Genomic DNA, 18,472 nt, shown 5'->3' with positions numbered 1-18,472 from the left:
AGTCCAGGTCGCTTACCGGCAGGCAATGGGAATGATGTGCACGTGACCTGAATGGGATGCTTGATTGCATGGGTGGATGTGGCCTGTGCCACCCCGCACCTGATTGTGGATTCTCCACAGAAAGACATCATATTTTCCCAGTTCCCGTCCTCCCACATCCATAGTATTGCGCTGTGGACTGCCCGATGACTGCGTGGGAATAGCATCACCACCCTCACCCGTCTTGATACCTTTGTCTACCATTGAAGCCATCTACAGCGTGCCAAGCATCGTCTTCTTTTCTGATCTCTTTCTACCTGTGTTTTTCTGGGATCGACTACCAAGGCACACCAGAGCGGCAGGTTCACGTTTCCCAAGCCGAGTGGAAATGGAAGCATCCAAATTGACATGATGACCAAAACATAAGCTATACGGCTACCTCTACATACTACACAAGATCCACCGAAACCTCGAGCCGTTCCCAAATTGTGAAACTCCCAACGCCCAACTCCTCCGTTTCCAAGTGCCTCCTTAAGCAGTCACAGTCAGGGCCTTGTCCGCAATGGTGGAAGCGCGGGTGCTGATGCTCACGCTGGGGTCCAGCAGATCCAACATGCTGATGTTGGTCCCCAGAGCCTGGATGAACCAGTTGCGCAACTCGGCCGCAATCAGACTGTCGACACCCAGCTCTGCCACCGACTTGGCCGGGTCAATGCTCTCCACGTCGACGAACAGCATCTCGGCCACCACCTTGGTGATGGCATCCTGTACCAGCGCCACCGTCCGCCCTCGCCCAGCCTCTCCCTCGCGCACTGCAGCTTCCAGCTCCGCGCGGAGATGAGCAATTGTGTTCTTGTTGGAACCCTCCTCGGCTGCGTTTTGTGACCTTCCTGAGTGTCGCTGTGCGTCCGCAAAGGCGCGCATCATCAAAGACACGCGCGCGTCACTGTACCACCGTGGTGGCACTGTGGAAGATGACGAGGATGTCTCGCTGGCCATCTCTTCACGTCTTTTCGCCGCCATTGCTCTGGGATCCAAGTATGTGTGCAAATTTGCGACAGAAAGCCCATCATCGTCCTGACCTGACCATTGCCCAGCACTAGTCTCCTCCGTCACCGTTCGGTTATTCAAGAATGCCGGCTCGAGGAGCGCCAGGAACTGAGACTCATCCAGGGTCAGTGCCTTGTTGCGTTCAAACATGTCGACGGTAATCCCGTTGCTGCCGACATCCGTCACGTCCTTGATCAGGCTAAACGACACAGTGGACGCGGGCAAGCCAAGCTGTCGGCGGTATCGTGCAAAGGCATCCTGGAAGTTGTTGGCAGCCGTGTATGCACTTTGGGTCGCGAAACCATACACCGACAAGGCAGAAGTGGTCATGACAAAGAAGTCGAGAGGCATCGACAGAGTCGCTTTGTGCAGGTTCTTGGTGCCTGCCACCTTGGCAGACAACCCTTCGTTCCATCTCTCGGGTGACAGCTTGTCAAAGGTCAGATCCCTATACGAGACTGCCGCATGCACGATGCCCTTGATGGGACGAACAGCCGAGATTGCCTTGATCGCGCTGGTCACCTCGTCTTCTTTGCTGACATCGCAGGCAAAGCATTGAATCTCAACACCTCGCCCGGCGAGCCCATTGACCAGCTCCTGGACACTTGGAACGCTGGAGGCAGTACGCCTCGACAAAAGTGCGAGGTGCCTTGCGCCCCTTCCCACCATCCACCTGACCAAAGATTGTCCCAAGCCCCCCAAGCCTCCCGTCACCACATAGCTCGCTTCGGGGTCGAATTTGACGGTGGGTGCAAATGGCGCCATCCGAACCAAACTTTCCGGGTTCTTGAAGCTGGCCACTAGCTTTCCAGATACTGTGCCAAAATCGCCAAGTGCCGACGACAATTGTCCAACGTCGGCCGCCGTTATTCTTGGAACCGGTCCAATCACCCCTTGCCGGTAGTAATCGTCGACGGATTGCATGAGCTCCGCCCCAAGCAGTGGATCCGAATCGAAAACGGCGAACGGGTCGATAGAGGCGTAGGTGGCATTGTGTGGGAGTAACATCTGACCGACTACTGGCGTCGTCTGCCCATCCACCCCGCCGATATCGACAAGGCACCCAAGCGGTGCCAGGACCTGCAGGAACAAAGACAGGAGCTCCCCACGAGCGGCAGTCACCATAACAACCTCGAACTTTCTCTTGCGCGTTTCCTCAGCTGCGCGCTGGAGCTGCTTCGAGTCGAGGATAGAAATGACATGCGAGGCGGGTAGGCCTAGCTCCTCAACTAGGAACTTGCCTTGCTCGGCTGTCTCAACTGTTGCAAACACCTGTGACCGCTTTGCCTTCGCAAGAGTGATGGCTGCCAGGCCAAGGTCCCTGGCGCCCGACTGTATCAGGATCGACTGTCCCTCACGGACGTGAGCGACGTGGTCCAAGGCGTAGACGGCGGTGGTGTATGCGAGCGGCATTGAGGCCATCCGGATCATGTCATCGTTGGGCTGAAGCTTCGTTGCGAAGGCAGCAGGCACACGGGTGACATTGCCAAACTGACCCTTGCCCACTCCATAGACGCGATCGCCAACCTGGATGTTGTGGACTCGGCTGCCTACCGCGGTGACCACACCCGCATATTCGGAAGTCATGTAATCGCCATCCACGCGGCCAGCCCAGTGCTCCAAATCTCTTGAATTTACGCCCACAGCATCAACAGCCACATCGATGAAGTCGGCCGGCAACGGCTGCAGGAGTTCTTTGTAGGGAATGAAGTACAATGAGTTCAGCACACCGGGCGTCTCGAAAGCAGCACGTACTCCCCCTGTCTGACTGGGGCTGCCAATCGGACGTAGTTCCGGCTTCATGCTCCTCGTCTCTAAGCCGTACTGGGAGTGGAATCCGGCATCTGGGACGTGACGGCTAACCCACAGGCAACCGTTTTGCCAAACGAACTCGCGGTCAGCGGGGTCGCCACCATCGCTCTCCCCATCCACAAATACAGGAGCCGATCCGCTGGCTTGACGAAACAGGTCACACTCGCCGTCCACGATGCTGCGAGCGAGCTCGTTTGCTTCAGCAGCATCTTCAATCTCAAAGTTGTCCACGTCGATATCGATGGACATGTACTGGCTGGAGGGGTTCTCAGTCTGGAGTACGCGAAGCAGGCCTGAGATCAAGGCACCCTCGGCAGCCCGTCCCTTGATGGTACCGCAACTTGTCAGAGCGACCAAACTCGTTGCACTGCGTGCCAGGTATTGCATGGTAGCCAGATTCTCCTCGTTGGCCTTGATCAGCAGGTGGCTCTCGTCCAGCAATACGACCACGCGCGATCCGGGAGAAAGCTCCTTTGTGACGTCGTTGAACGTGATAGCCTTTACATTGGTACCCCGCTGTTGCAGTTCTTGACATATATGATCTACCAGAACTGGTGTTCCGTTGCTGCCACCATGCACCACATGGACAGTCGTTGCGGACTGGGCTGCCGGCAACGGTTCAGGCTCTTGCTCAGGCACCTTGGCAAGAATAACCGATGTGGTATTATGGGGTTCCGGGAAGTCATCAAGTACCAGGTCCAGCCCAGCGAAGCCTGCTTCTCTCAGGCAACGGTCCCAGTCCTTCAGGCTCTGGAAAGGAGCATCCACACGTCCATCTGGAATGCCGGCCCAGTATCCCGTAAAGGTGCCCACAACAACGCCTGGCACGATGAAGTTCTCCGTGGTCTCAACCAGAACGAGTCGACCACCTGGCTTGAGGAGCTTGCGGCATCTTGACAGCGTCTTGGTCATGTTCGAGGTGGCATGAAGGACTTGACACGCGATAATCAGGTCATATGTCTGCTCCTCGTATCCCTGTGCCACTGGGTCCTCTTCAATGTCAAAGACGGAGAAGTTCATATCCCTCAGATCGGCCATGGATTCCTTGGCCGCCGACAGGAAGCCGGGCGAGATGTCTGTGAAGGTGTAATCCCGGTAAGCCTTGATGCCGTTGGGGCCGTTAAAAGCCTTCATGGCGATCCGGGTCGCGCCACCAGTACCGCCTCCAATCTCGAGAATCCGGAGGTTTGGGTTGGCGTGGGCAAGGCCAGCTAGGACAATGGAGAGCTGTGGATAGATGCCTGTCATCAGGAGGCCTTCCTGATAAAGTGGTGTCAGAAGGTTCTCCCCGATGATGACTTCCATCCCCGTTTTTCGTTCATACAGAATGTCGGCCGCATTGTCGTGCAGAAGCTTTGCGATCTTGACTTCCATAATGTCAGGTGCCTGGGCGACAAGTTCTTCGATCTGCTGAAGCAGGGCACCCTTAGCTGCCAGCTCTCTTGCCTCTTCCATCATCTCAGAATGATCACTTTCACCCTTTCTGATGATCCAGTCAAAGAAGTGGCCGACCTCACCCGAAGGCTGGGGCCGATCTGCCTGCCGCCCGAAAGTTTCATACATGCTGTATACAATAAAGTGGGCTACCTTGTTCGTGATCCCCCACAGTGGCGCCTTGTCAACATTCTTGGTTGGTGGAGGGTATATCTGGCGAGCTTGGCTGTTGCTGAGCTTGCGGATGTCCGGCTTCCACACTAGGCGAGTGTAGGGGCTGCTGAATGCCCTATCCACCGGCTTGGCCTCACTGGAGAAGCTAACGCATCGGAGGGACTCGGCGTCAAGCAGAAGCTTTCCATCTGCACCCAGGAACTGCAGATCAAGATGGGCACTCCGGATACCGCGCCGCTGCCCACGAGCCACAATGGTACATGTCTCGCCGCCACTGGCTAGGCTGTTGTCGATGTACAAACTGGAGAATTGTACCGGTACGAAGGCAGTGGTAGCCTCGCTCGGCCGGCCTCCGTGGCACGCAACCAAGCCCAGCTGAATGGCACCGTCCAGGGAGGCCGGGTGTACGGCGTACCGGGACTCGCCACCCTTCATGACACCAATCCCGGGCTGCAGATGAACGGTCGCCACGGCCAAGTTTGACGCCGCATCAACACGGATGTCCGACAGAGGCTGGAACACCGGACCGTAGCCGAGGCCAATGTCCAAAAACTTCTTGTACCAAGCCTTAACGTCCACGGCCCTTGGTGCGTACGGAGCGGCAACTCGACCGTGTTCGACGTCAATATCATAGCCTGTCTCTTGAACCACCACCTTGACTCGTCCAGTGCAGTGCTCCGTCCACTCATTGGTTTCGCGGCCAACTGAGCTGATGGAAAAGGTAGCCCATGCAGGTGATTGCGCTGTGGCTAGGTCGACAAGCTCCATGCTCGTGAGTATCTCAACGCCGTAGTCGTCTTCTGGGATTACAAGGCTCTTCTTGATGACGACGTCACGTAGAGAGAAGCCCTTGACCTCGAACGGCTTGGGGAACTCATCGTAGATGCGTGACGCAGCTTCTACCGCCATAGCGATGTACGCGGCACCTGGCAGGACGGCATCTATTCAACGGAGCCAAATGTCAGCTACTCTACATAAGTGCAATATTCGCTGCTTGAAAGAGGGGAGTGCTTACCTGGCACAAGGCGGTGATCGCCTAACCATGGGACGTCCTTCATCCGGAGAATGTTCCGCCATTGGGGCCGCAACTTTGCATTGCCGACGACCTTCGAGCCGAGAAGGTCATGTCTCAACACCGACCGGTACCGGTACTCCTTGCTGGCCCGGCTCTCATGATAGTTCAGGCCGTTATAAGTGTACTGGTAGGGTGGCAGATCGAGACAGGTGCTGCCGTGTTCTAGGCTTCCGCTGTGTCCTGCTTCCCCATCAACAGCATTTACGGCGGCAAGGTCGATGGGCGTGTTTAAAGTGAACAGCGTTCCGGCGAGTTGCAACATGGATGGCCGGGCGTCCTCCTGCCTCTTGAGCGTGGAGGCATACGCCACAGCCTTGCCAGCGGCCTTGACAATCTGCTCCACCGGGCTCTTCAGCGCGGGGTGCGGTCCAATCTCTACCAAAGCGTGGATGGTGACATTCTCGTTGCGTACCAAGCTTGCAACAGCCTCCGAGAACTGCACAGGTGACTCGAGATTGGCCCTCCAGTAAGCGGATGGATCGTCAAACGACTCAGTTGTGTCTTTGTTGGGTTTGACAGACGATACCCACAATGCCTTGGGATACCGCTGCTCTGGTGAGGCAAGGCCGAGCTTCTGGATGTGTTGAAGGCCCTGGCTCAGCATCTCGATGTACTCACGCCCAATGGGAAGCATGTGGTGTGAGTGGTAAGCATTGCCGCCCGTCTGGAGTTTTCGATTGAAGATGCTGTCGGCGGCCAAGGCTTTCGAGATACTATCAATGGCTGCTGGATCGCCGGACAACGTGACGCTTCCTGGCGAGTTGATTGCTGCTACCTTGACCTGATCCTCCAGGCCAGAGAGATACTTGGCTACCGCTTCAGGGCCCAGGCCGACAGCCAGCATTGCACCGGTCTGTCGGTTCCGTGATACCGCCTGACCGCGGAAGTAAGCGGCTACGATGGCTTCGGCAGCTGTGATACGACCAGCAGCGTACGCCGCAGCCATTTCACCGGAAGAATGTCCAGCAACACTGTGAGGTCTCACGGACCACGAGGCAAGCAGATCAACCAGGCCAACTTGTACAGCAGTGCAAACAGCCTGAGAAATCTCGGCTCTCTGGATGAGGGCAGCATCACAGTCTCCGGACAGGATTTTCTCTAGTGACCAGTCCGGACCATTGGGCAGCGAGCTGAGGACATGATCCAGGTACCGGATCGCTGTGGAGAACACTCGATACTCAAACAGCTGGGCACCCATGGCATGCCACTGAGCGCCTTGGCCGGTGAAAATGAAGCCAAGGTTGGTGGGTTGCAATGGTGCTCTTACCACCCTGCTCTTGGCCGCGAGGCCCTCAACAACCTTGTCTTTCTCTACGATGCAGAAGGATCGCTGGGCAAATTTGGACCGTCTGGCACCCAAGGTGTATGCGACATCTGCCAACGGTAACTTGTCGACAACTTGAGACAACGCTTTGAGGTTCAGCTCGAGAGAGTTTTCGTTGTGAGCAGAGAGGGGGAGGAGGACAAGTGGTCGTGTGTTGGCATTCGGCGAGGCGGTCATCTTTGGCCTCTGAATCATGGGACGATGCGAAGGCGAACCGTTGCGCCCGTTCATATGACCATTCACACCGTTTGTTGTATCTCTGGTGCTGCGCTTGTAGATCCCTGGCGCAACATAATCCGGCAGCACGATGTTGACATGGTCGATGATGCAATGACCGTTGGCACCACCATAACCGAACGAGTTGATGCTTGCTCTCTGCAGGCGATCCTTGGGCCACGGCGTGACCTCGGTCACTGGCTGAACCTTGGCACCCTCGAAGTCGATGTTGGGGTTCCGGGTTTGAAGATCGTAGATGGGTGGGATTGCACCGTGCTCTAGAGCAAGAACAACCTTCATAATGGACGCCAAAGCGCTGGCACCTTCCCCGTGTCCCACGTTACTTTTCACGGAACCGATAAGTAGCGGATCGTCGCTAGACCGTTCTGGAGCAAAGACTCTTCCTAGTGCGGCTACTTCGATTGGGTCTCCGACATACGTGCCTGTTCCATGGCATTCAAAGTAGCTGGTGTCGCGGAACGGCAGATTGCCGGCGTTGCGGTATGCTTCCCGGATGACCGTCTCTTGTCCGTTGGCACTAGGCCTCGTGATGCCGCCGGTTCGTCCATTGGAGTTGATGGCTGTTCCTCGGATCATTGCGCGGATGGGTGACATATCGGCGATAGCGAGGGAAGGTCTCTTGAGATAAATGGCGCCGAATCCCTCGCCGCGAGCGTAGCCTTCCGCCCGAGCGTCGAAGGTGTGGCAGCGCGCAGATGCGGAGAGTGCGCCGAGCTTGTCCAAGGCAATTTGCACCCCGGGATCGGCGATCCAGTTGGCCGAGGCGACGATGGCCGAATCACAGTCCCCGGCGCGGATGGCGTTGACTGCGAGGTGGAGGGCGTACATGGAGGACGAGCAGGCGGTGTCCACCGTGAGGCTGTCGTTAGATGTCAGTACATGCCATATCAGTTTCCCTGTAACCGAGACATGCAGAAGCTACGCACCTTGGCCCTTGAAGATTGAAGATATAGCTGATGCGGTTGGCAAGAATGCTGGTGCCGGCGCCAGTAAAGGCATACGGCCTCGGGTTGTCCCAATCCCGCGATTGAATCATCCAGTGATCAAGGCAGAAGTTGCCAACAAAGACTCCCGTCCGGGTCCCCGAAACGCTCTCCCACGTCTCTCCGGCACTCTCGATGGCTTCATAGGCCACCTCAAGCAACTTGCGTTGCGAAGGGTCCATGGTTTCGACTTCCAGACCGGTCATGCCGAAGAAGGTGTGATCAAAAAGACGAGCATCCTGCTCAGCAAGAAAAGCGCCCTTCATGGACATGGAGCCCGGCCGGTCCGAGTTGGGATGGTGAAACCCGGCTGAAGAGAAGCGCGGGTCATCAAACTCCTTCCAGCCGTTGACTTTGTTCCGGAGAAACTCCCAGAATTGAGAGGGGTCGTGAACACCGCCTGGCCATCGGCATGCTGGCCATACCCCTACGTCAGTACTGGTTGTTTCTGTAGTCGTGAGGTAAAGACGACTTACCCATGCCCACAATGGCCACCGGCTCATGAGGGTCGTGCTTGAAGGTGGAAGACATCGCTATCGTACTTGATGGTGATCTCTGACACGGTCAAGTGTGCAGAATGTTGAATGGAAAAGCGTGTGGACTATGGGTTGTTGAAAGTAAGTTGCCCGGCGTTTATCTTATGACATGAAGGGGGCAGTGGCTGGTTCCGTCCTTATTCCTCTCTTCCTTTCTCTGTTCAGTTGAGTCCGGCTCTCGTCATTTATGCTCATTGCCTACGCGTTCCACTTCGTTCTTCAATGGCCTTGTCAACCGTATAGCACCCCCAACTGCCGTTATCGTCACCAATCCGGACTCCGTGTTTCCGTTGCATCTGATAGTACGCAGTGGTCTCGGGATCTGCATTGCGGCTCCGGTGCGAAGTCCTTCTTTTCCAAATTCTTCGGCCGAGAGCCAAGAGTCGCAGCCCATTAGACCCATGTTGGATAACGATGCAGCTCATCGGCCGACAGAGGATGGTGCTTACAAGCGGGCCGGATTCACGACTGGTACGGCGGGCCGTGAGAATGTCATCCATCCCCGTCGGGCATATCCATGCCCGTCAGCACTAAAGGCTCGCCAGCCTGGGATCTCACATCGCCCATTGGTCGACGATCTACAAAGACGTGTGGGTTGTGCACCAACTCCAGCGATCTGATTCTGAAATACTTGACCTTCCGGTGCCATTGTTCTCATCATATCTTGGGAGCTGATTCATTCTTGTCTGATTCACTTTTCCAAGTCACTTCCATCTATTGTTTCTTCTCTGACAACACTACCACCAAGCATCCAAGATGGGCAGCCTTTCAACAGCCGGCGTGAATGACTCGCCTTCACCCTCCATTCTGGGTTTGGCGCAGAGCATACTTTCCGCCGCCCAGGATATCACCAAGTATCTTCAGGTCAACAAACTTCCCGAGCCATCCTTTTCCCTTGAATCTCAAGATCCCCCTCACGACCATCCTGAATATCGCCGCCTCCACGCGTCTCTCAAGGCGAACCTGGAAGATCTGCAACTCCTCATCGACGGTCCCAGGAAGTGGCTCAGAGCCTTCTGCTGTACCGGCTACGATCTGGGTGCCCTTCAGGTCGCTCTCGACTTCGACTTTTTCCAGCACGTACCGGCTCATGGGGATATTGCAGTTGAGGATCTCGCCAACAAGGCAGGCCTTGATGTTGACCGTACCAGCCGCATCATCAGACAGCTCAGGACCTACAGGATCTTCGAAGAATTGCAGCCTAGGAGGGTTTCTCACAGCCCTTCCTCCCTCGTGATTCAGCAGGATGAGCAGCTCCGGGCCGTCGTCCACTACTCTCTTGATGAGATGCTCAAGGCGGCTGCCGACTGCAATGTGAGTCTCAAGGCAAACCCTTACGAGGCGCACCAAAACCTCAACCCCTTTGTCACCCGACATGGCGTTGGCATCTTTGAGTTCTACCAAAAAGATCCGGAGAAGGCTCGGCGGTTCGCCAAGGCTATGGCCGGCCTGAGGAAGATGGATAGTCACCTTGACTTCCTGCTCAAGGATGGGTTCAACTGGTCTGCTCTCAAGGGGACCGTCGTTGATGTCGGCGGTGGTAATGGTCACATTTCCAAGAGCTTGGCTCAGGTAAGTCTTTGTTTCTCTGCTTCCACTTGACTCATGACTCGTCCTAACAATGGAAACAGATCTACCCCGATTTGGACTTCATCGTGCAGGACTCCAACGCCGACATGCTCGCTGAGGGCAAAGAATCTCTCACCCAAGACCTCGCCCCCCGAGTGCAATACATGCATCATAGCTTCTTCGATCCCCAGCCTGTCAAGAACGCCGCCGCTTTTCTGATCCGCCAATGCACTCACAACTGGGCCGACAAGGACGTGGTCACCATCTTCAAGGCCTTTGTCCCCGGTCTGGAGAACTCAAGCCCCGAAACTCCGCTACTGATCAACGACATTATCATTCCCGAACCTGGAACCTGGCCACGTCATCAGGAGCGCAATGTGCGCCAGGTCGATATGGTGATGCTGGTCAACTGTGGCGCTAAACAACGCACGAAGGCCGAGTTTGAGCAGCTTTTGAAGCAGGCTGACAAAAGATATGAGATCAAGAATGTCTTTGATGATGGACCGTTGGGTCTGCTGGAGGTTTATCTGAGAAGATAGATGTGCCTTGAACGGTATCGAGGTGGATGATATGCGTATCCCACATGGACAAGATGAATTTACTTCCAGGCTGCGTTCTTGGCCTCCTTTGCCCTTTTTTACCCAATAACCAATTCTACATTTCTCTTTGTTCACTTGTAAAAGACAAGCGCAAACAATGTTCATCGTCAAACATGGGCCGCATTGCTACCTCTAGGCAGTTACAGGAAGCTTCAAATTGTGTTTCGATCTGATGTGCGTACAATGTATCTTGTATCTGGAGTCTGGAGCCTGGGATCCGACGAAAAGTGCACCGACAGGTATCTAGTCGTGCTGCGGTCTTGGACCGTCCCATCTGATTTCTTCGGCCGACAATGTCTTGGCGATAGAGACAGTGTTGGGCCAGGGTTCTGACAATATCGCACCGAATACCTCTACAGTGCCTCTCTCCTAGCAATATCTTGGATTCCGGTGACGGCTCATCTATTCACACAACGACAAAGGGGAGAAGGGAAAATAGGGTCGATGTTCTATTATTCATTCTTGGTCGTCAACGTAAACTTACATGGGGCGATGGCTGCGAACCATTTCTCCCTTGAAGCGTTGAGTCACAGCTTGCGAAGCCGCACATGACATTGCTGCGGCACACGAGCAATGCCCTCCAGTCCAGCATAAGATGACAGCGCCGGTGGGGTCTTCAACAGCTCGAAGTTCCAAACAAGCATGGAAATCACGATCCGCATCTCCATGTACGCCAACCTCCTCCCCCAGCACGTACGCGGCCCCAAGCCAAACACGAGCTGCGGGCCAGCAGCTCCGTCAAAGTCTACATCATCTGCCAGAAGACCGTTTCCTTCCCTTTTGCGTACCAACCACCGCTCCGGAACAAAAGCTGCCAAGTCCTGAGTCTCATCCCATGTGGCATTGATCTTGGAAGCGCGCGAAGTTTCGCTCCTTCTCGATTCGTCGATGGGAAACGACGGCGACAGGAAGCCGGGGCCGTTGGACATGAAAAAGACTTGCGTTCCCTTCTTGATGGGATACCCCAGAATAGTGGTATCAGTCAAGGCCTCGCGAGTGACTGGAACGGCGTTGATGCGGAGCATCTCTTCGATGATGGCATCCAAGTAAGGTAGCTTTGCATGCCGGATCTCCTCGAAGGTGAAGAGGCGGTTCTCGTTCTTAGCGGCACTGAGAGTCGTGTATAAGACTGAACGTAAGTTGCTTTGGACTACGGGATGGTCGGTGAGATACTTGGTCAACCACATCATTGCGCCGCTGGTGGTGTGATGGCCACCGACTATATTGCCGAACATCTGGACGGAACAGGCTGTTAGATCGCAACTATGGACTCCTCGGAAAGGATGCACAACTCACTTCGTCTCGCAACACCTTGCTCCTGAAATCCGGGGCCCGGCACTCCTTTTCAGCTCTGGATGCTTCCCGCATCAACATGTGCTCAATGCCCGTCTGAATACAGCCAGATTGGAAGTTGCTAATGGCAATCTCCACTTGCTCCTTCATGGCGCGCTCCTTCGCATCGAAAATGTGTTTGTACCAAGACTGTTTTGACCACCACCATGTTTGCAACTTGGGCATTAGAGCGTTGATGGTTTTTTCCACGATTTCCGGAGCCTCGTAAACGGAATTGAGGAAGTCAACGAGCGGCACCAGCGGGAACACGACCGGTTCGTCTGAGTCCTTACCCTCCATCATCGCATCGATATCTTCGGCCTGCATTTTGCCCACAAGTTCCATCTGTGGGCCAAGCGAAGTGTGCACCCAGTTCTTGCCAAACGCAAACTCGAGCATCACATCCAGAGATGTGTACTCGAAATCCTTTTTGACGCTAAAAGGCCGTCCGCGAGCAAGAAGCATCTTTGTTTCAAATAGCTTCATCAGCTCTAGCCCCTTGCCAAAGATTGCCGGGCCCACGTGGTTGTTGAGGAAGCTCGTGGTCATGAGATCCTGAATTAGCTGACGATTGGCCTTGAACTTTTCCCCGGTCATGTAAATGCCGTGGAAGGAGCCCATGCAGGCCATCCCGTCAGACAGAAAGGATGACTTGTCGAATTCTTTTCGCCGCATCAGGATGTCCTTGGCCTCGCGGAAGTCGGCGAGAAGTACCCACGGCTTGGAGAAGGGCCGGATGAAAATTTGGCAGATTGGTGAATTCATCTGTCTCATCTGCTTTGCACACCAGACACGGAACTCGCCTGTTGCGCTAACTTCCTTGATCATGGCCGGCGCATCTCCGAGAAGAGACTTGGCAGCCTGGGGATTGTAAGGGATGCCGGGGATGGGCTTGGGGAGGAGCCATCGGTACAGGCTGTAGAGAGTGACAGTAACTGTGAGAAGGACCAGGAGAGGCTTGGCAAGGTTAAAGATGTTGTCAAAGAATGGGATACTTTGCTGGACGACTGACAGCATGATGGGCCAATATGGTGGCTAGAGTAGGAGATGTTGCTGCTGTGCTTCGATGATTCCTGGTGAAAGTTTGTTGAGCGCCCATCGAACAGTACATGGTCTGCGTAGACACCACCTTTGGAAATGGGCAAGGTACTTGATACTTGGACACCAATGGCGAGGTATGCAGTCATTACTGACAGCAGCAAAGCCCAGCCGAAGGCACAGTCAGTCCTGGTTGGTTGTGACGGGGCCACAGTCCACATGCCACCCACCCAGAGGCATCGGGCTTCTCAGCTGGCTGTCTCGGTCTGGTCTCTTCGGGCGTCGGGGCTGAGAATGGAGTGCTGATCGAGACCCAGGATGTCCCTAGGACAGGGGTCTAGAGCATCGGAGTTTTTGACAATAAGTCGTCGGCCGACAAACTTCGGCTTGCGCGGGGCTCCCGCTGACCTTCGGTTGTATCAACCGAACACAGTGGGAACACCAGTCTGCATGATGGATCAGGTTCCTTGGCTGCCACTCGGTCACATTCTCGTGACGGCTTGACTGTCCAACCCCAGAGGTACCTACCCTAGGTGCTGTGCCACAGGCTGTTGACCTGAGCCTCGCCTCAACTCTCTTCGATTGGCTCACAGGCCGAGCAGTGACAACGATGCTTCCTCGGGAGAATTATTGCGATGTTCTTGCAAACCAAAACGATGGCCGATGGGCTGGAAGGCAGAAACGATGAGTACGTACTCAGGAGGGAGTCAAAGAACATATAAACCTCTGGTTGAAGGTCGCTTGAAGATCTTCACTGCAAGGCAACACGTCGTCGCATCGCATTGCATTGCATTTCAACCAAGTTCCCACTTCAACTGGTCAAGCAACTTCTTTGCAACATGAAAGGCCTTCTTTCCCTTACCAGCTGTCTTGGCATATTCCACACGCTGGTAGCAGCTGCAACCATCCCATCCTACTTTGAGCGGTCTCCTTCAACCCCTCGCAAGTTGAGCGTCGCCCAAGTCCAGCGCGAACTTGGTTCACGGCTCTCGAAGAGCACCATCATTTTCGGACCCGAGGATGCACGTTACGAAGACGCTACATCGAGATGGAATGACTTTGCCAAGCCAAAGTTCCAGATCGTCATCGAGCCTGGCCAGGAATCGGATGTAGCCAGCATTGTAAGTTCCATGGCGTGTGGTCAATGTCACACAGTAGCTCACATGATGCTGACGCAAACATGCAGGTCAAATACTGTAACGAAAAGAGCATCGATTTCTTGGCCATCAACAAGGGTCACGGATATCCCTCCAGTCTCGGATCATTCAACGGCGTGCAGATCAACCTCGCACAATTCAGAACCATCAATATTCAGCCCAATGGCAAGTCTGCTTGGTTTGGCGGCGGCGTATTCGATGGCCAGGCCAACAGATACCTTTGGGATCAGGGATATGTCACGACCACTGGCTCCTGCGACTGCGTGGGCATGATGGGTCCAGGCCTTGGTGGTGGCCACGGCCGCCACGAAGGTCCTCACGGCATGATCAGCGATAACATTCTTCAGCTCAATGTTGTTCTTGCCGATGGAACTGCCGTTCGTGTCAACAACACCAGCCACAGCGATCTCTTGTGGGCTATGAAGGGTGCGGGTCACAACTTTGGTATTGTCACCAGCTTCGAGATGAAAGTCTATCCCCGCGGTCCTGATACCTGGCACTACCACAACTATGTGTGGCGTGGAGACCAGCTCGAAGCCGTTTTCACTGCCCTCAACAACTTCCACGGAAATGGCTCAACCCCGGTCAACATGACGACCAACTTTGGAAACATGTTGTTGGATACCACCGTTTCGGATAAGGAGCCTGTCCTCTGGTGGACGTTTGCCTACCGTGGATCCGCTGCTGAAGCAGAAAAGCTCCTGGCCCCATTCAATGCCATCGAGGCCGTACGGGATGAGCAGGGAGACGTTCCCTTTCCACAGGTGGCTGCTGCACAGCAGACTGACGAGAACAGTGCCATTTGTCAACACAACAAAGTCCGAATCACCGCCACAGCCGGCCTTCAGGTGTACAACCTGACCGCCGAGCGCCTTATCTTTGAAGGTTTCAAGAAACGCATTGCCAGCGACCCAACACTTGCCGCTGGAGCTGTTGTGCTCCACGAAGGTTACTCCACTGCCGGAACGGACGCCCAGAATCCCAACGACTCCGCCTACCCCTTCCGCGATGACCATCATCTCATGCTGGTTCAAATCATCATCCCTCCTAACAACAAGACCATCGAACAGGAGGCCTGGAAATGGGCCAAGGAGGTGAGAGAACAGTGGAACCAGGGCCAGCCTACCAGACCAGTCAATGCTTATGTCAATTATGCCAACGGTTTCGAGTCTGTCGAGGAGAAGTATGGACATGAGGCATGGCGTTTGAAGAAGCTTCGGGATCTCAAGGCCAAGTATGACCCTTTCAATCGTTTCCGGTTCTACAATCCCATCGTCGGGAAGAAGACCGCAGGCCCCGTTTAGCGTGATCTACCTAGACGAAGGTGATTCTAGAAGTCAAGCTCGGGATAAATGTATCTAGATTATCTAAGGTACTATAGTTCGTATGCAATCTTAACCCCCTTTGCTCCCTTTACTGAAACGCACATCTGTACAAAAAGGCTTTGTTTGCCTAATCGTAGGTATCTAGGTAGCTAGAGGTAGGTAGAGGTCAGTAAGTTCCACTTTTCACTTGTGGGGCGCAAATGTTTCCATCACAACCGGGCAATCTTCTTACCTCAGAAAATGAACTGCTCGAACTGTCCCCCCAATTCATCCACGCATGCAATCTCTACCTAACTCTACACGATGGGGCTTTTGACATCTGATGATATAACCATCCGTTCACACATGTACCTAGAGGTAGGTAAGGTAAAGATGGGATGCAAGAAGACTTCCCTTCCATGTTGTCAACGTGGCGAAGTCTGGTAAGATTGGAAGGAAAAATTCATCGGAGATACTTCAACAAGGGGAGATGAACATTGTAAGATAGACGTTTACGCTCAAAAATGATGTATTAGACTCTCACAATGGTTACACCTACCTAATAACTTTCCTGGTCGTTCACTGTCGTGCCTACCTACCCGCAAAACAAACCAACGCTCCATGTCGTGGGCAGAGACCAAGGCCCCAGGGCAGGGTTGTACATTCCTTCCACTTGTCACCGCGACAGCGCGAAGCCACCTAGAGGTACACAGCGCGAGACGTCATCCCGTACTTTTTTCCACCACTATACAACAATGGCCCTTACACCCTTGCTGCTCGAAACCGGGAAAGGATTGAAGAAGTCGTGGTCGTGCGTCACATCGACCTCTGTGGTTTCGTGAAGCTTCATATGCGGGAAGACGCGAACAATGAGCAACGAAAGCAGCACATAGAGCTCGCAGTACGCAAGGCTGGGGAGCAGTAAAGGTCAGTGCGGAACTTGCCATAATAATGAGGGTCTGGATTACTCACTTGATGCCAAGGCAGCTGCGGCTTCCCTTGGAAAATGATAGTAAAGCCCGGTCGAGTTCTTTCCGATGCTGATCGTTGTCATCGATCCATCGCTCTGGAATGAAAGAGTGCGAATTTGGAAAGACCGTTTCATCATGATGTATACTTAGAGGCGACATCCCGATTGCATAACCTCTTGGTATCACGTACTGGAACTCGCGCATCGTGTTGCTTCCCTTCGGTGCCCATACGCCACGATACACCAAGTCTTCTCCAACTGGGATGCGTGAGGAACGACTGGCAACGCCATAGGATAGACGTAAACCTTCGTAGATGACACCTCCCAGGTAGGGCAACTTTTCCAGCGTGTGCCAAGAGGGAAGCTGCCCCGATTTGGCGTCGATGACCTGTGTTACCTCTTTGGTGACCTTTTCCAGTAGCTCGCGGTTTGCAAAGAGATGATAAGTGATGACGGACAATGCCCAACTGACGGTTTCCGTCCCGGCTGCAAACAATGAGAATCCCTCATCAGTCAAACGCTCGAGGGATTTCTCGCTCGGTGGAAGATCTGAGGTTAAGAGAGCACCGAAAACTGATGAGCCATCGTCGAGACCCTTGATCACATTGTCTTGCGCTCTCCTCACATATCTCGGCATATCCCCCTGGATGTCATAATTCGTCAGCGAAACAGGACAGGGAAGGAAACTTTCACCAAAGAAAACGTACCACTAACGCATTGAAGAGCGTGTTCATATCCTTTGAGAATCGTCGAGTGATCCTGTCGTCCCGTTAGCGATAAGACCCGTGTACAGCAATGACAATGGGACACCATTACATGGCTGTAGCAACACTCAATCGCTTGAAAAGGGGGATAAAACGAAGCCAGTACATCAGTTTGAGCTGCGCGTACAATGGCTCGCGGAAGTTGGGCTCCCATCCCTTCTGCTCGATCAACCCGAGGCTGTCACCGAGGCAGTAGCCGGAGATGACATCGGTGGTAAAATGGCTATATGCCGTAGTGACATCAAAGGGCGCTGACTTGCCCAGGATCAGGATCTTATCACAAATGCGCTCGGCATTTTCGCGAACTGTTGGCTCCAGCCGCGCAACTTGCGCACGGGAAAAGAACTTGTTCAGGGCGTTTCGTCTCATCCGATGAAGATCATGGCTTGTGGTCGAAAAAGTAGCGTCGACAATACTGAGATGGATGGATGTCAGAATCGAGCCCAATTGAGTCGTAGATTATCACACGGGGAACTTGCCCTCCACTTCCTCGGACTTGGTGCAAAGGCTTGTCTCGTTTTCTACTGCCGGAGGCGTAGATCTCGTCAATAAAGCGCCAGTCGTTACAATGAACTTCATTAGGACTGATGCGTACGACAGGGCCTAGGGTAATCGCATGGTCGTCGCGTTCCGTTGTTAGAGGACGGTTGACAAGAAAACATCGGAAGACATGTTGAAGTGGTGCTTAGGGTTCGTCATACCGTATTTCTCGTGCATTAACAGGATGCGCTTCTGGTACATGCCACCTCGCAGGACGTCCCAATAGAACTCGGGAATGTATGATGCCGCCGCAAGCTTAGGACCTGGAATATGTCGCAAAGGATGGAAAAAGACATTGTAAAAGGCACTCGCGAAGTAGAAGGCGATCCAAAGGCATACTATAACGAGAATACATCTTGCGGATGTATATAAGAGTTCTGCAAGTACATTGGTATGTCCGCGCATTTCGTTGAGTGCGATGAAGGAATTGAGAAGAGAGCAGTTTGCGTAGACGGTAAAATGATAAAAATGGTACTTTGGCTCGTAGTTGCTTTTTACAACGAATGTTCAAAGTAAGGAAAGTGCTTGTAAAGGTTTCGCCCGACGTGCGTCGGCCGAAATGCGAGTGGAAGGTAGCTAGGTACCTAGATTAAAG

At 54.0% G+C, this 18,472-nt stretch overlaps 5 protein-coding genes across 6 annotated transcripts; 2 read left to right on the top strand and 3 right to left on the bottom strand.

Annotated features, from left to right (window-relative positions):
- The first annotated feature begins 128 nt into the window (after positions 1–128).
- NCU09637 lies at positions 129–11,564 on the top strand. 2 transcript variants are annotated; one of them, XM_011396018.1, is made up of 4 exons: positions 129–1,017; positions 1,077–7,956; positions 8,056–10,176; positions 10,236–11,564. In XM_011396018.1, exons 3-4 carry the CDS (start codon positions 9,361–9,363, stop codon positions 10,710–10,712), a joined length of 1,293 nt encoding a protein of 430 aa, XP_011394320.1. In that variant the 5' UTR covers positions 129–1,017; positions 1,077–7,956; positions 8,056–9,360; the 3' UTR covers positions 10,713–11,564. The 2 variants fall into 2 exon arrangements, with proteins under 2 accessions (XP_011394320.1, XP_011394319.1); XM_011396017.1 differs by having other exon boundaries at positions 1,077–10,176.
- Positions 511–8,599, bottom strand: pks-5 (polyketide synthase-5; the record flags this gene model as incomplete). Its single annotated transcript, XM_953076.1, has 4 exons — positions 511–5,390; positions 5,465–7,944; positions 8,012–8,483; positions 8,545–8,599. The coding sequence occupies 4 exons, from the start codon at positions 8,597–8,599 to the stop codon at positions 511–513; spliced, it is 7,887 nt and encodes a 2,628-aa protein (XP_958169.1).
- NCU09636 (hypothetical protein) lies at positions 11,300–13,228 on the bottom strand (the record flags this gene model as incomplete). Its single annotated transcript, XM_953074.2, has 2 exons — positions 12,069–13,228; positions 11,300–12,007 (listed from the first exon to the last, which is right to left on the bottom strand). The coding sequence occupies exons 1-2, from the start codon at positions 13,119–13,121 to the stop codon at positions 11,300–11,302; spliced, it is 1,761 nt and encodes a 586-aa protein (XP_958167.1). The 5' UTR covers positions 13,122–13,228.
- Positions 13,229–13,790: 562 nt separating this feature from the next.
- Positions 13,791–15,714, top strand: NCU09635 (hypothetical protein). Its single transcript, XM_953073.3, has 2 exons — positions 13,791–14,263; positions 14,329–15,714. Exons 1-2 carry the CDS (start codon positions 13,982–13,984, stop codon positions 15,601–15,603), a joined length of 1,557 nt encoding a protein of 518 aa, XP_958166.1. The 5' UTR covers positions 13,791–13,981; the 3' UTR covers positions 15,604–15,714.
- A 634-nt stretch (positions 15,715–16,348) lies between these two features.
- Positions 16,349–18,007, bottom strand: NCU10285 (benzoate 4-monooxygenase cytochrome P450; the record flags this gene model as incomplete). The annotated part of the gene is made up of 5 exons (XM_001727948.2): positions 17,817–18,007; positions 17,390–17,752; positions 17,281–17,332; positions 16,765–17,216; positions 16,349–16,514 (listed from the first exon to the last, which is right to left on the bottom strand). Exons 2-5 carry the CDS (start codon positions 17,704–17,706, stop codon positions 16,349–16,351), a joined length of 987 nt encoding a protein of 328 aa, XP_001728000.2. The 5' UTR covers positions 17,707–17,752; positions 17,817–18,007.
- Positions 18,008–18,472: the final 465 nt, after the last annotated feature.

The sequence above is a fragment of the Neurospora crassa genome, linkage group IV (assembly GCF_000182925.2).
Source record: "Neurospora crassa OR74A linkage group IV, whole genome shotgun sequence".
Taxonomy (NCBI): domain Eukaryota; kingdom Fungi; phylum Ascomycota; class Sordariomycetes; order Sordariales; family Sordariaceae; genus Neurospora; species Neurospora crassa.
Note: the sequence above shows the minus strand (reverse complement) of the source record. Positions and strands in the feature narration are given on the sequence as shown.